The sequence below is a fragment of the Corvus moneduloides genome, chromosome 10 (genome assembly GCF_009650955.1).
Source record: "Corvus moneduloides isolate bCorMon1 chromosome 10, bCorMon1.pri, whole genome shotgun sequence".
NCBI classification, from domain to species: domain Eukaryota; kingdom Metazoa; phylum Chordata; class Aves; order Passeriformes; family Corvidae; genus Corvus; species Corvus moneduloides.
The window spans coordinates 8660454-8673961 of NC_045485.1; the positions used below are offsets into that span (position 1 = coordinate 8660454).

A 13508-nucleotide genomic window follows, 5' to 3' on the forward strand; every position below is an offset into this window, starting at 1 on the left:
TGGCATTGGTTCTGTTGGACACATTGGTTCTGGCACCTTCTGAGAGAAGCAATGCTTGTAGCTCCCCCCCGCCACTACCATGCCCTTGCCACACAAACCCAAAATAACTGACCTGAAATATCTGACCTGGAAGAGTCCTGGGAAGGCCTGTGCACAGATAACTTTGGGTTAGAAATCACCGACCCCACTGTGTCCCCACTGTGTCCCATAACTAGACACGCTTCCCCCAGGCAACTGAAAATGACAAGCACACAGCCAAAATGCCTGCCAGAGCAGCAGCAATGGCTCGTTTCCTGTGTTGGGGTTGCTGGGGAGCAGGCCTGTACCTGCTCAGCTGAGGGCTGCTCCTGAAGCAGCAGAGCAAGCTAAGGAAAGGCTCAGGTTTGGGGCATCGGGGAAAAAGCAGCTGGTGGGGTGGGGAGAGAGGTGTCCAGCCAAGAGCAAAGTGCCATCGTTGGGCAGAGCTCATAGTGTCTTCTGATGGCACTGCCAGACCAGGCTAGTTCTGTGGGGATGGTTTTACTCATTATTACAATAAAAAAAAAAAAAACCAAAAAAAAACCCACAAAATGTAAAAGAGAAGGAAAATCTAACATAAAATGTTTAATGTGCTTTGCAACAAAGTTACCTTGGATATTAATAAGAAAGCCTCCACTAAAGGATACTTTGCCTACAAACAACTGAGCAGAGTTATTACCACAGCATTCCGGCTTGAACTCAGACTGTTTAACTCTGATTTAGTTTTCCTGGCTAGGGCAAAGGAAAAAGTCCTTCCTGTCGTGCAGAGGTGACAAGTAGCGTCCATAAACTGCGTTGTGGAAGGAGCTGAGTAGTGACTCTGGTGACTACAGCGCATGGCAATGATAAGATGCCATCATTTTCTGCTGCTGCACAGCATTACAGTTGGTCTTCCATGCATCCTGCAACACTTGTAGAATAGCAGGGCGGCATGTCCATAGGAAGGTCGTCCCTATAACTCAGGCCGCTTATTTAAAACAGAATATATCAGCTGTTGGACCAATGAGCTGTTGAGAAATACAGCATTGAACGTGGTCTTCTTGGCTAGGAAAATGTACCGTGCTATTGCTGCAGAGCTTCAAGTATGGCCCCCGTGCCTTGCCTGGCAGAATGTACAGTGAGAGCCAGCTTTTTAACCATGTCCACTTGCCTTCCTGGCTGCGAGAAAAATGAACCTGAAGAATGTAAAGGAGGTGCTTTGCCATCCATTGACTGCTTGGATAAACATAATCAATTCCAAAACTGTGGCTGGGAGTTCTGTCTGAGGAGTGCAAGGTGTGCACGTGAAAGAGCTGCACCACTTTAAACCCAGGCTATCAATCTCCAGAAGAAACGCAGGCAGAAATTTTAACCAGTTTTAGATTTGCTCAGGCTGTGGATAAACTGTTTCATAACAGGTTGTGTGGACTTTACACATGCATGCAAACAGCTCCAGCGAGCCTTTCAGCAGGGCACATGCCCGCTCACACCTGCCCCTAGGTGAGTGCTGAATGTGAGCCACCATAGCCGTGGGGTTCCATCCTCAGCCTCTCTCCCTCCTGTCACAGAAGCGCTGCCATCAGGTTTAAAACACCTTTAAACCCCTTGTGCTAAGAGTGCTGCATGACACACAGGTGCAGTGCACAACCAGAGCCCTGAGGAGGGGCCATATCACAAAATTGAGAAAAAAACTTAGCAGCAAGCTGAGTGTTTAAGCTGGGGATTGGAATTACTCCTGAGAAAGGCACAGTTTGACAGGGAAATTCATGCAGCTTTATGTGTAAAATTTCTGTTCTGATTCACAGCTATTTTATGCTATGAAGATTTTATAAAATATATATAAATGCTGCACAAGTATTTTTATAGTATTCACTTGCATGTGATTCATGCAAAAAATGCAAATTCTATTTCGTTCAAATTTTAAAATAAACCTATTTTGCAGAGTTTGGTGTCTGTCTGTTCATTTTGCATCCTCTATTGATACTTGTAAATGACTGATGTAAAGGCAATGAGTCCCAGCTAAAAGAGCTTCCCAAGTGCAAGCACCCACCTCTCTTCCCAAGCTGTCCCTCTTGTGGCTCTTTGTCTCCTCCTTGGTCTAGCTCCACACTTTGGCTCCTCCAGAAGGATCCTGCTTTTTAAAAAACATTTTAAAAAAGTCTACTGGTCTACTAATGACTATTTGTTACAACCCTTGCAAATGGAAATGAGTGAGTTGCATGTAATTGGTGCTGGGGGACTTTTGGCCACTGGAATCTCCTTCACCTGCAATATCTACTTCTAGTAGACTAAACAGTTAACTGAAAGCCAGTTTAACATGTGCAAAGATAGCATGACAACTCATGAACTGCAGAATATTTTGCGTTAGTTGAGGTACCTAACAAGGTTTTGTGGTCAAAATGTGTGTTTGAAACCAGGTAGGGCCACATCCTCCCCTCAGCATCACATCCTGCCCACAGCTGATCAGGGTGAGCCCAATTGCTGCAGCATCCCTGGGCCAGCTGGGTTAGGCAGGTGTGTCAGCTGGGCTCTGTGCTGAGGTTGTGCTCATGGGATGCTCACAGGACCACAGACACTCCTGCAGGGCCAGGCTTGGAGAGGCAAGTATTCTGACAAGGTGAGACACATCACCCTTTCTGTAGTTCATTAACCTGAAGCACCAGCTCCTCATTACAGATCTCTGTGTGTCTTTGCTGTCTTTGGAAATGCTCCCCACCTCTTCATCCCTGCAGTGAAGCTGCCTCTGCATTTCCAGGGTGGTGGTAGAGAATGAGGTTTTGTGGTGGGTTTGCTGGCCATGTTCTGTACTTTGTAACACAAAGGCTCCAACTGAATCCTCTCAAGTAAGCACACTTGCATTTTAGACTAAAACACTGCTTTTGATGTGAATGGAGTGGGAGGTAACTTCCAGAGTATCACAGCCTGGGCCGTTCTCTTCTCAGTACTGTCTGTGCTGTCTGTCCTGGTCCAGCGCTACAGCTCTCCCTCCTGTGCCTGCCCACAGCCGGAGGGGTGATGCAAGACAATCCAAGTTTCCTTTGTTATGCTGTCAAGAGGGATGTAGCAGGCACCCCACTCTTAGCTTAGTCAGCTCTGTCCTGCCTGGAGGCTGCCCTCTCCTGGCCTGCTTACTTTGCAAATCGCTTTCTGGGCATGCGGTGCCAACCCAGGCTTCCTCCTGTCTGGGGCATCTCTGTGTGCTGGTGGCCCAGTGCAGAACCAGCTACTCTGTCAGACGCCACAAGGCTATTGCACTTTTTGGCAGGGATTAGGAACCAAAGCAGCAAGCACTGAATTTCCCTGCTTTAATTTTCCAGCAGTAACTTTGTCATGACCCCAGTCTCCTAACCCATCCAAGTTCCTATGCAAAATTGCAAGCAAGCTTGTGCCTTGCTTTTCTGGATACAGTTGATGTAATCTAGGGAACAGAAGAAAACAGTCTCAGTTTCAGTTTTGACCCTTCTCAGCTGCGTTACAAGGAAGAGTTAGAAAACATGGGTGCCTCTCTGAACAGGGTGGACGTGCAGCTGGGGAGTGGGTGGGATCTTGCACAGTTGCTAAGCCATGAGTAAAGGAAGGCCCTTGCTTGCTGCCAGTTCCTGCTCCTGTCAGATCTTCCCCTGCTGTCTCACTGTCTTCCCACCTTCCCACTGTCCCACGGCCACCCCGCTGCCACCCCACCCTGGCAGCAGGCTCGGTTTCAAGGTCACCGGGCGGTCAGAGGTGTCGCGTGTGCCAGGCCATGATCCCCTGGCAACCTCCTGGCAGCGCTTTTGCTCAGTCTATTCCATACTCACCTGCCAAACCAAGGATGATTTAAATTTCAAGCAAGCACAGTGCCAGCCTGGAGATGGAAACAGTCCCAGGCATCACCTTTCCATAAACACCCTTGTGCAATAGCAAGGGTGACCTGCAGGCACCGGGGCCTGTGCCGGGAGCTGCAGCCAGGCTGGCTCAGGGTTCTGCTCTTTGGAAAATCACCACCAAAGCACAGCAAGGACAAAACCAGAGCTCGTGTCCAGCAGAATGAACCCAGCAATCACCCAGACAGCACACTAAACCACCTCTGATCTCTCTGTCACCAGCTCTCCAGACTTTTCTGCTTGTGTTCAGATCTCCAGCAATGACCCATTACCCACAGGCAGCAGGAGCAGGCCAAAAGTAATCCATAATTGCAGAGCAGTAGTTAAAAATCCCACTTCCAACTCTTGTCTAAAAAGAAAACCCAAGTTCAAAAGATGTTAAAAAACTGCTCAGAAGTCCCTACCAGCAGCAAAGGTTTCCTTTGCCAGAGCCCATGGCTACAGCAAAGGATGAAAGCAAATTTCAGTGCTCACAGTGGCTGGCTCCAGCATGAAGCTGTGTGATAACTACCTCAAGTACTGCACACAGCTATGAGCAGGCTGTAAATACCACATAATTGCTTTGGAGCTATGAAAGACAAAGCCTCGCAATAAATACACCAGACTTATATGAAGTGTCCCACTCATCAGGAATCACAGTTAATCCTGAGCACAGCACTACAGCAGAGCTTGAATTTCATTGCAAGGCTGCTGGCACCACAGTTAACTGGAGGGGTCAGGGACTCTGAAGAGGCTTTTTAACCATTTTCTTGATTCTCATTGTCTACTTCTAGCAAGTAATGGTACCTACCTGGGACAAAGCTCATGTTTTTGGAGCATTTAGCTGCCAATGCAGGAGCAAATGGTATGAAAAAGAAGAGATCCCTAAAAGCCTCACACACATGCCACCACAGCTCAAGCCCTTAGTCTCAGCTTAATCTAGTTTTTACACTCAAAGGACAGCTAAATTCTCAGGAGAACTGGGACACACAAAGAGTTAGAAAATCTTGTGCAGAGAAATATATTTAGTGCACACAGATATGCCTGCACTCTGCTGCAATGCAAATCTGCCTTATTGTCGTCCTAATCCCCATGCATGACACACCAATAAACAGGGGGGGTTAATACTTTCCATCTGCGTTACACATTGCTTCCCACACTGCAAGCCTGCCTGGTTACAGTTGTGTGGGCATTGTGGAGAGAGAGATCCTGCAAACGCCAAGCTGCCTAATCTCTTGGGAGGTTTAAAATGTAAGCTGCAGTTTTCTCACTCTCCGTGGGCACCGGAGTCAGTCATGCAACGTATGGTGATAGCTATATTCTCATTTCACGTCTGTCATGCAGAGATAATTAAAATCTACACTTCCATCTGAGGGGAACCATAGGGTTTCCAGATGGGTAACTGTAGTGCATTTTTCATACTGAATTATCACTTGCACCAAAAAGCATTGCCTGTTGCCTTCCCACCTGTTGAGATTATTGATGGGGCTGCCATTGAAAAGCCCTTGTGGGCCCAGTGATAGGGGTCTGTGCAGCTCGTAAAACTACAAGCTTACCTCACCACTGCACATCCTTCTGCTCAGTGGGGCAGTCATTGTGACACCCTTCTCCAGCAACTCCCAGATGTCCACTCCTGGACAGGCCCCTCCTGGGATCAGGGTCCATCTGGCTCTCACAGCAGAAAGAAGCCACAGTGCATAGGCCTAATACAAAATACTGGTGGCTGTTAGCCAGCAGCATTAGCAATGGTTATAATATTGCAAAGGAGGGACAGCCAGCCCCACAAGCCAGCCAGTCAAGAGCTGCTCCAGTGTACTGAGCTGACCACCCACTTGGTGACATTCCTGCAGAAAGGAAGGATCGGGCATCACTGTGCTGGATGGAGCTTCTCAGTTTAACAGAGAGCAGAGGCACAATGCACCAAGCTGTGACACAACTGCTGCCAGAAAGCCACCTAGAAGGAAAAGCCTGATCCATGAGAGGTTCTCATGTACTGGCAGGGGCAGAACTGCCAGAAAAAGAACCCTGCCCAAAAGCTGCGTGGTCCTGCTACACAGCTGGGGTCCAGAAAGCCCTGGTGGGGCTGGGCGTGCAGCAGGCCCACGCTCACTTCTGCAGACAAACATGCCAGCCTTAGGCAGACAAAGGCTTTGATAGTTTTCTGCTCCTCATGCAAAAGACCACTGGCATATGCTCTTAAATGCATTTCCCCATTTGGTTTGGAGCTTCAAAAACCGCCAGGCTGACATCAACAATGGAAAAAGTTTAATTCCACCCCCTCCCCTTTCTGAATTTAGAATGATAAAGGACCAACAGTTATGTCTGGAGCGGGGAAGCAGATATTACACACATCTTGCTTACAAAATAGCTCTGGTTTTCATGAAACAAGTTTATTTTCCTCCCCCAGCCATTGATGAGCACATGACAACCGTACAGAATAAAAGCTCAACTCCTTAGTTCTGCTCACATTCACTCAACATTTGCTCTAATCAATTATCTTATTTCATGCAATAAGAAAAGAATGAGATTCCTGTTATGCAGCCATAATCAGTTACAGTATGAAGCTGTGTCTGTGGAACGTTTCTGATTTTGAAAACTAATCATGTGCTCTGCCATTACATTTCTCTTGTAAAGCATTGGGCTTTGACCCAACTCATTTCTTCCCCCCTGCCCTTTGAAAACATTGAGGGCACAGCCTAGTCCGAGATCCCACATTCCTTCCCTGCAGAAGCCAGCCAGATCGCACTGTAAAGAACACATTTACTCACGGAGACAGGATCTGTTTTTCTGGTTTATTGGAACATAAAAGCATAAGTGGATGTCCCCTGGGAGGCAGACAAAAGAGGAGAGGGTGCTGCATGTGACAGTGGACGGCTGTCGGAGGATAAAAGTCACGTCTTCACACGAAGGGCTCAATATTGATCTCCAGGGCAGAGCACGGCATGGTGAGCTCAAACTTGGTGATAACATCAGGGTGTACGACTCCAAGTTTCCCAATGCTTTGACCTTTGGCAAAGACCTCAGCACAGCGACCAGGAAAGAAAGCAGTGCCTGTAAAGAAAGAGAGAAAAATCAATATTTCTTTGGGCCGGAGGAGTCAATAGGCATTTAACATGCAGAACAAAGCTCTCAGTATTAAACTGTTCTCTGGGATGAGATGCTAAGAAGGGGCTCTCACTTTCTTGCATTAAGAGTTGTCATGATTGATAGAGAATGAGAAAACACTAAGTTAAAAATAAAATGTAAAGCCCAAAGCGTGGGCATTTTTCACACTCCAATTGTTTTGACTAAATTCCTCCTGCAATGGAAATTAGCACAGCTGAGTCAGAGGGCTACTGAAATGAAGAACCTTTGCAGCCTTTAGGCTATTTAACATCTGAATGTCTCCCACCTTAGTCTGTTTAAAGAAATAAAGCTTGCTGTCATCTAGAGGGTAAGTAGGCATGTCACCCTAGATTGCCTGTCACATAATTAAAAACAACCTGCATTCCTCATCTGGAGAAGAACTTTTTAAGCAGTTTCCCATACACCATAAAACTGTGAAACAATGAATACTCAAAGGAAAGCAAAGACCATCTTCCTCTCACCTCAAACCAAGTCCCAATATTTAAATGTTACATGGAAGTTTTTCTTCTAAAAAATTAAAATTAGTTAAATTTGCCATGAAGAACTTGGAGCAGCTGTGCAGACTTTTTCATGTAAAGCCTTTCCTACCTGGGAATTTCCCTGTGTGTGGTGGCTCTACCAGCAGCGTGTTCAAGCTTGTCTATAGCAGCTACACTTGCACTGTTTTGGCCTCTGTCCTGAGGTGAGTGGCATTTTTACCTGACAGCCTTTCTAAAGACAAACCCAAACCAAGCCAGCAAGTTGCTCCTTCTGAAAGCACCACTTTCCGAAGGAGTGTGAGGAAGCAAGGCACCATCTGTGGGACATTCAGTGAGCGGTGCTGCAGGCAATGCTGTGATATCAAAGGGGGAAAGGGGAGAGCATGAAACAATGCCACTGCATCCTACAGATTCTGAATCCTCAGAAAGCTCCTCCACCCTGTTTTTAATGCTGCTGCCTTCGGTGTCCTCTGCAAAAGGATCACAAGAGTTCCCAGCAACTTACTCTCTGGTTGCTCCAAATGCTACTTAAGGTTCAGGATCAGCCCAGGACATTTTACTGTGTGTACAAGGAGCTACTTAAAAAGGCAATAAGGGTCCAAATGAACCTCAAACCTCAGGAACATTTCCATGAGACTCTTATCACTAGTGGTCAATCCCAGAGATATATTCTCTGTTAGTTCTCCAGTGGAAATAATTCATTTAAGAAGTGTTTCCCATGAGGTTTGTAGTTGTAACTTGCAGCTACAAGAACAGCAATTAGGTCTTTTTCTTGCCCAAGTTGCTGCATGTGCAAATTAACTTCAATGTCCACTTCAATTTTGGCTACCTTGTGAAATCTGACCACAGTAGTAAATGACCACAGTAACATTACTTAAAGGCTGTTTTAAAAAATATTCAGAAGCAGAATCTTTTAAGTTATCCAGTTCCAGTCCTAGCTACAAGCACAAACCAACTACTTACAATGGATGTACAACAGTGACATTACCTCAGCCTGGATGCTACTGGCACGTGACTCTAGCCAAAGAGACACTTGCCACTGCCAAGCTGCACTATTCAAAACAAGATGAAACAAATTTAGAAAAGAGTCAAATGTCACACATACAGATCACTCTGCAGACTGTGGGTGAAAACATAACCTAAAAATAAAGTTGCCTTTTACTTAGTGGTAAAGGCTTTCCTATTTGTAAATAAAGCTGGTATTGTACCAGCGATGGGAATAGCACACAGAGGCTTTTTTTTAGACACTTGACTGTAAGCTTGAACTGGCACAAGAGCAAGAACCAAGCAGAAGTTCATAATGTTGGCATGGTACCCCACTATAAATCTATAGGAAAAAAGAGCTTTGACAATAGCATCAGTTAAAAGCTGTGAGTCTGACTTGTTTGTTCTTCTGAGCTTCCTTCTGTGTAGTCTTGGGAAAGTTATTTTATCTTCTTGCACATCTAGACCCAGCTATGTCATGAGACTTTACTGTTTTTAAATTTGTTGTAGATATCTGATAGGGTCTAAAATAATACTGTACTCAGTCAATCTAACAAGGGCATTTTCCCAGATCTGTGCCACTTCCCATTGTGTGAAACAATGCTGTTTTCACACACAACAAATGCTCTGCTATCCAGGCATCACCTCTTGTCGGTCTCCCAGTCCCAATGAGTTCCGAATACGCTGCTCCAGGCTATGGCTTAGACACTGAGCAGCATATTCAATCTCATGCAGCAACTGATGCTGGACAATTATGTTACTTTTTTTTGCACTTCCTTGCAGCAAAGAGGGAAATATATAATTAATATCAAGGGGGAACATTTAGGTCCCCAAAGTTCAGGAAATGGGACCTTCAAACCACATCTCAATTTCTAGTTAAGCTGACCCTGAAATGTTGGCTGCTTCACCAGTGTGCCCCATGTTTTGCAGACATGGCAGTTACAAGGCATAATTCTGTGGCTGGAAAAGATCAGACAATAAGCAAATAAAAATGAAATAACCTGTTAAGAACTTTAGACCCCCCATCTGTCCTGCCAACACATGGCTCTTGCACCAAAGAAACAAGAGCTGAGAAACAGGTTTACAGAGAGTTTATGAACTCTGGTTAATAATGGAACTATTATTATGGTAATTGGCTGCACTACAGAATGCTTCAAAGTATATTCCTGCCTGCCAAAAGGGCCTCTAGACTGCATCCCACAAGGGGGAATCTAAAGCCTTCCTCATCTTAGTGACTCTTCCTTTGACCACACAGGTGGTAAAGGAAGGAGTTTAGCTCAGACATTGGACTGAGTGGTGTTGGTCCATGTGCCTCTGCCAGGGCACCAGAATTTGGAGCAAACCTAAATGCCAGTTAAAAAAATTCAGACATTGACATGGAAGCACATAAAGAAGGAAAAAAATCTCAGAAGAAACATGAAAAACCTGAGCAGAAAGGGGGGAAAGAGAAACAAGCATTTGCAGCTGGGGGAGAGCTTTGACTGAGGGACCAACCACAAGCACAAAAGGAGACCTGAGCTAGAGGAACCTGCTGTGCTGGGGCAAGACACAGGCTTGCATGAGGACTGGGCAACCCACGGAGCAGGGCACCAAACCAGGGGGGTCATCAAAGTAACAAGGAAACAAAGGTAAGGACTCTTTTCATCCTAATTTGTGTGTTTCTTGTATTACCAAGTAAATACAAACTGTGATTAGGATTTCTAGCAAAGCTTGTGTTACAGACTGGGCAGTGTTATGTGACTTCAACTCTTGAACTAAAAGCTTCAGAGTGAGGGTCAAGGCTGTATGAAAGATGTACTGAAGCTACTTGCACGCACAGAGAATCAGCAAAAAGTGCACACACTGTTACCCTGTCTGTATAAATCACACCAGAAGCTGAAGCCCAGTGCTCTTAAGCTTCAGTAAAGCCTTGATGCCAAAAGGAGCCTTTCCAGAATCATTGGCAGCTGTGACCTGCAGCTTTTGAGGAGTTCACCATAGTTTGTCCTGCCTGTCTATGCAGTATCATCAATGTTAGCATGGCTGTGGAGGGCATGGTCTTCCTGAAGAAACTCTCTCTAGTCAGGTAGGCACAAAAGCACACCTGGAGGCCCCACTCTGAGCAGGTGTGTTGGGAAGGGACTGTGTTTGCTGCTGGTGCAATTATCCTGAAAGGCTGCTGCTGTAGGTCCAACTGGTTGGTTGTACCATCAACTACATTGAGAGTCAAAATTTATTTAAAAACTGTAGTTTACTGTACCTTCTGCTTTAAGAATAACATATTTATCACTCTTGACATAGTAAATCCTTTCTGCTCTGCACACAAACAGTACTTCATAAACTTCACGTTGAAATCTAGTCAGAGATTGCATTGTCCTTGCTGATAGAGATGCAGACAATGCCAGAGGAAGCCCGAAGGTCTAGCAGTGGAAATCCATCTCTTAGTATGTCAGGTGTGTAAGTGGTGGTTAGGACAAGGGGTGGGGTGAAATCCAATATGCCTTCCTAAAGAAGGGATGCCAAAGCCAGCCCTGTCTTACGCTGACACACTACACGCAAGGGAAAGACAAAAGCTACTTCTCATGGCTGCAAGTAAGAATTTCTAATGCTCAGTGATGTAGAAATAATACCTTTAATTAAGGCTTCTGTAGCATGTCCTCAAAATCCATAACTGCCTTTCTGTATTCAGGCAACAGGGCCACTTTGATTGCTTTGGGGTAATTCTTTGGCCAATAATCCAATAGAGCATGTAGTCTTTAGCACATTTTCTGGCTAATTGACCCTCAAAGAGCTCTGAGTTCCCTGCACTCTTTGTTGTCAAACACCTTGCACAGTTTCTTTCTCTACCTCACTCACCCTTCCTTTCAAAAAGAAATAGATTAAAGTTGTATTATAGGCCTGCAGTTGCACTAAGCCTTCAAATCCACTTGTTTGTTCCCGTAATTTGAAGGAACACTGGAAGCTGAAGCTTAAGAAGGTAACAGAGCAGAGCTTATCTGGCCTCAGTGGTCTTTCATCTTAATTCTCCTCCCTTTAGTGACTCCAGCTGCCCTTTCACTACCTCATCCTGACTCACCTGGGGAAGCATTTTGCCTGTGCTACACTGGATGGAATTCAGTTCTGTGAGGTTAGAAGTTGGGTTTAAGATGAGGTTCTTCACACTTTTGACTGATTCCTTCTTTTGGCAGATAATGCAGATCAAATGCAGAGTCAGGGGGCACTATCACACCAGGCAGTGTGTTAAAAGGCAGCCACCTCTTTCTGCCCACACATACAGCACAGTAAGGCTCCCAGAACCTCATGCAAACCAACAGCAACCTCAAAATCATATCTTGTTGTGGAATGATTTACCTTCAGCTAATTCTTACAATCACAGACATCTTAAATCTTGCACGATTTTTGGAACATAGTGAGAGACCAATTGCTCTCCTAAGCTGCACATTATCGGCAGTTCTTCTCCCTTATATTCTCAAGACCAGAAAAACCATACTTTGGGATCAGTGGGATATTTATTAATTTCAGTCTCTTGATTTGTAAATCCTGACTAAAGCTGTGTCAGAACAACTGCCATTCCCCAGATCACACCTAACAGTAGTGACACATCAGGAACTTCAAATTAGTACAATTAAATTTAAGGCATGTGCCTTAATTACCCCTCTTAAGAAAATAACTAGCACTTGACAAAAGTCACAGAAGCAGTATCTGTGTTATGTGAATGAATGTGTTCTTGTCTAAAGGGCATCTTTCATTCTGATCTCCTCCTCTGTTTTTCCAAAAGCCTCCTCATATAGGGCACAGCAGAAGAGGGTGAAGTGACAATCAATTATTTACTTGGACTGCTACACTAGATATCCAAAAATAGAGTTGAATATTAGAATTCACTGGATATCCAAAAATTGAGTTGAATATTAGAATCCTTGTGCAGACAATAAGGCTGGGAACATGGAGAATCACCCACAAATTTGCAGTGGTCAGTCAGTTAATCATCTTCTCCTCTTACACCTAAGTCAATGGCTGAGTTTTCATTAGTTTGTATTTTGTGAGGAAAACTTACTCTTCTATCTTATAAGAACCCTCATATACTACTCTATAAGCTGGATCTCTTTTTCATTCTTGCTGTGCAGTGTCCCAGGAGCTTTGACAGAGGGTGTTTGGTGTTGCTGAATGTCAGAAGGTGGTTCAAGAATGCAGTAGGTTTGAGGCATCTCTTTATTCACCTGTGCTATCCTCAGGATTACAGCAGCCTCAGACACTTAAAATTATCTGGCTAAAATCACTGTGCTCCTGCCTTTCCTAATGGAAGGTAATATTTGGGTGGATGCTGAGGCTAAGGAATGCAGACATTTTGGGTCACTGATCTGGATAACAGCATGTCTCTAACTCAGTGCTGAGTTTATCTTATTAAATACTGTGTGCAGAAAAAATTAAGTAGGAAGCCTAGAAAGAAATCTATCAAATTCCATGTATTTCTCTAGAAATCAGTATTTGTGTATAAAGCTCAAAAAATTTGCCTTTGTGGGGCAGTTGTGAGAAACAGCAACTTTCCACTGGAGCTCAGTTGCATTGCAGAGTTACCATTATACAGCTAATCCTTGCTGTTAGGCTGGTTTATCTGATATATCCAGATTTATCTGAAATGTTATACTTTGTCTAAAAGTCACAAACCTAAGCTGATATTATGTCACAGCTATTTTGTCTATAAAATGAAGGAATTCCTAATCCCAAATAAAGCTCTTTTTTTTTTTTTTGGAAGATGTCTGGCTATTTCACTTGAGTTAGAGAACACTAAGCTTTGAATATTAAAAAACTTACTTTATTTGTGTTCCATGAATGTTTTTATCACTCTTTGGATATCTAAAAGAATGATTCATTCTTGCAAACAACAGAATCTGTCAGAAACTAGCAAACAATAAACCATATGCTTTCTGGCAGGGGGTATAACATACTCTGTGTGCACAGCAAGGCAGCAGGTTTTAGCTTTTTAGGCTCTGCTTTCATACAGGCACTGGAGAATAACAAGAACCAGCACTAGGCCAGTCTGCAAGTCTGCTTTAGTGTGTCACGTTTGGTTTGCATGTTGTTTAATCACTCCATGTCCTAG

General features: G+C 44.5%; 1 protein-coding gene across 1 annotated transcript in view; it reads right to left on the bottom strand.

Annotated features, from left to right (window-relative positions):
• Window positions 1-6610: 6610 nt before the first annotated feature.
• Window positions 6611-13508, bottom strand: part of FARSB (phenylalanyl-tRNA synthetase subunit beta) — a 37016-nt gene continuing 30118 nt past the window's right edge. Inside the window, exon 17 of the mRNA XM_032119762.1 lies at window positions 6611-6890. Within this exon, the coding sequence (XP_031975653.1) occupies window positions 6739-6890 (152 nt within the window). The 3' untranslated portion in view covers window positions 6611-6738. The remainder of the gene's footprint in view (window positions 6891-13508) is intronic.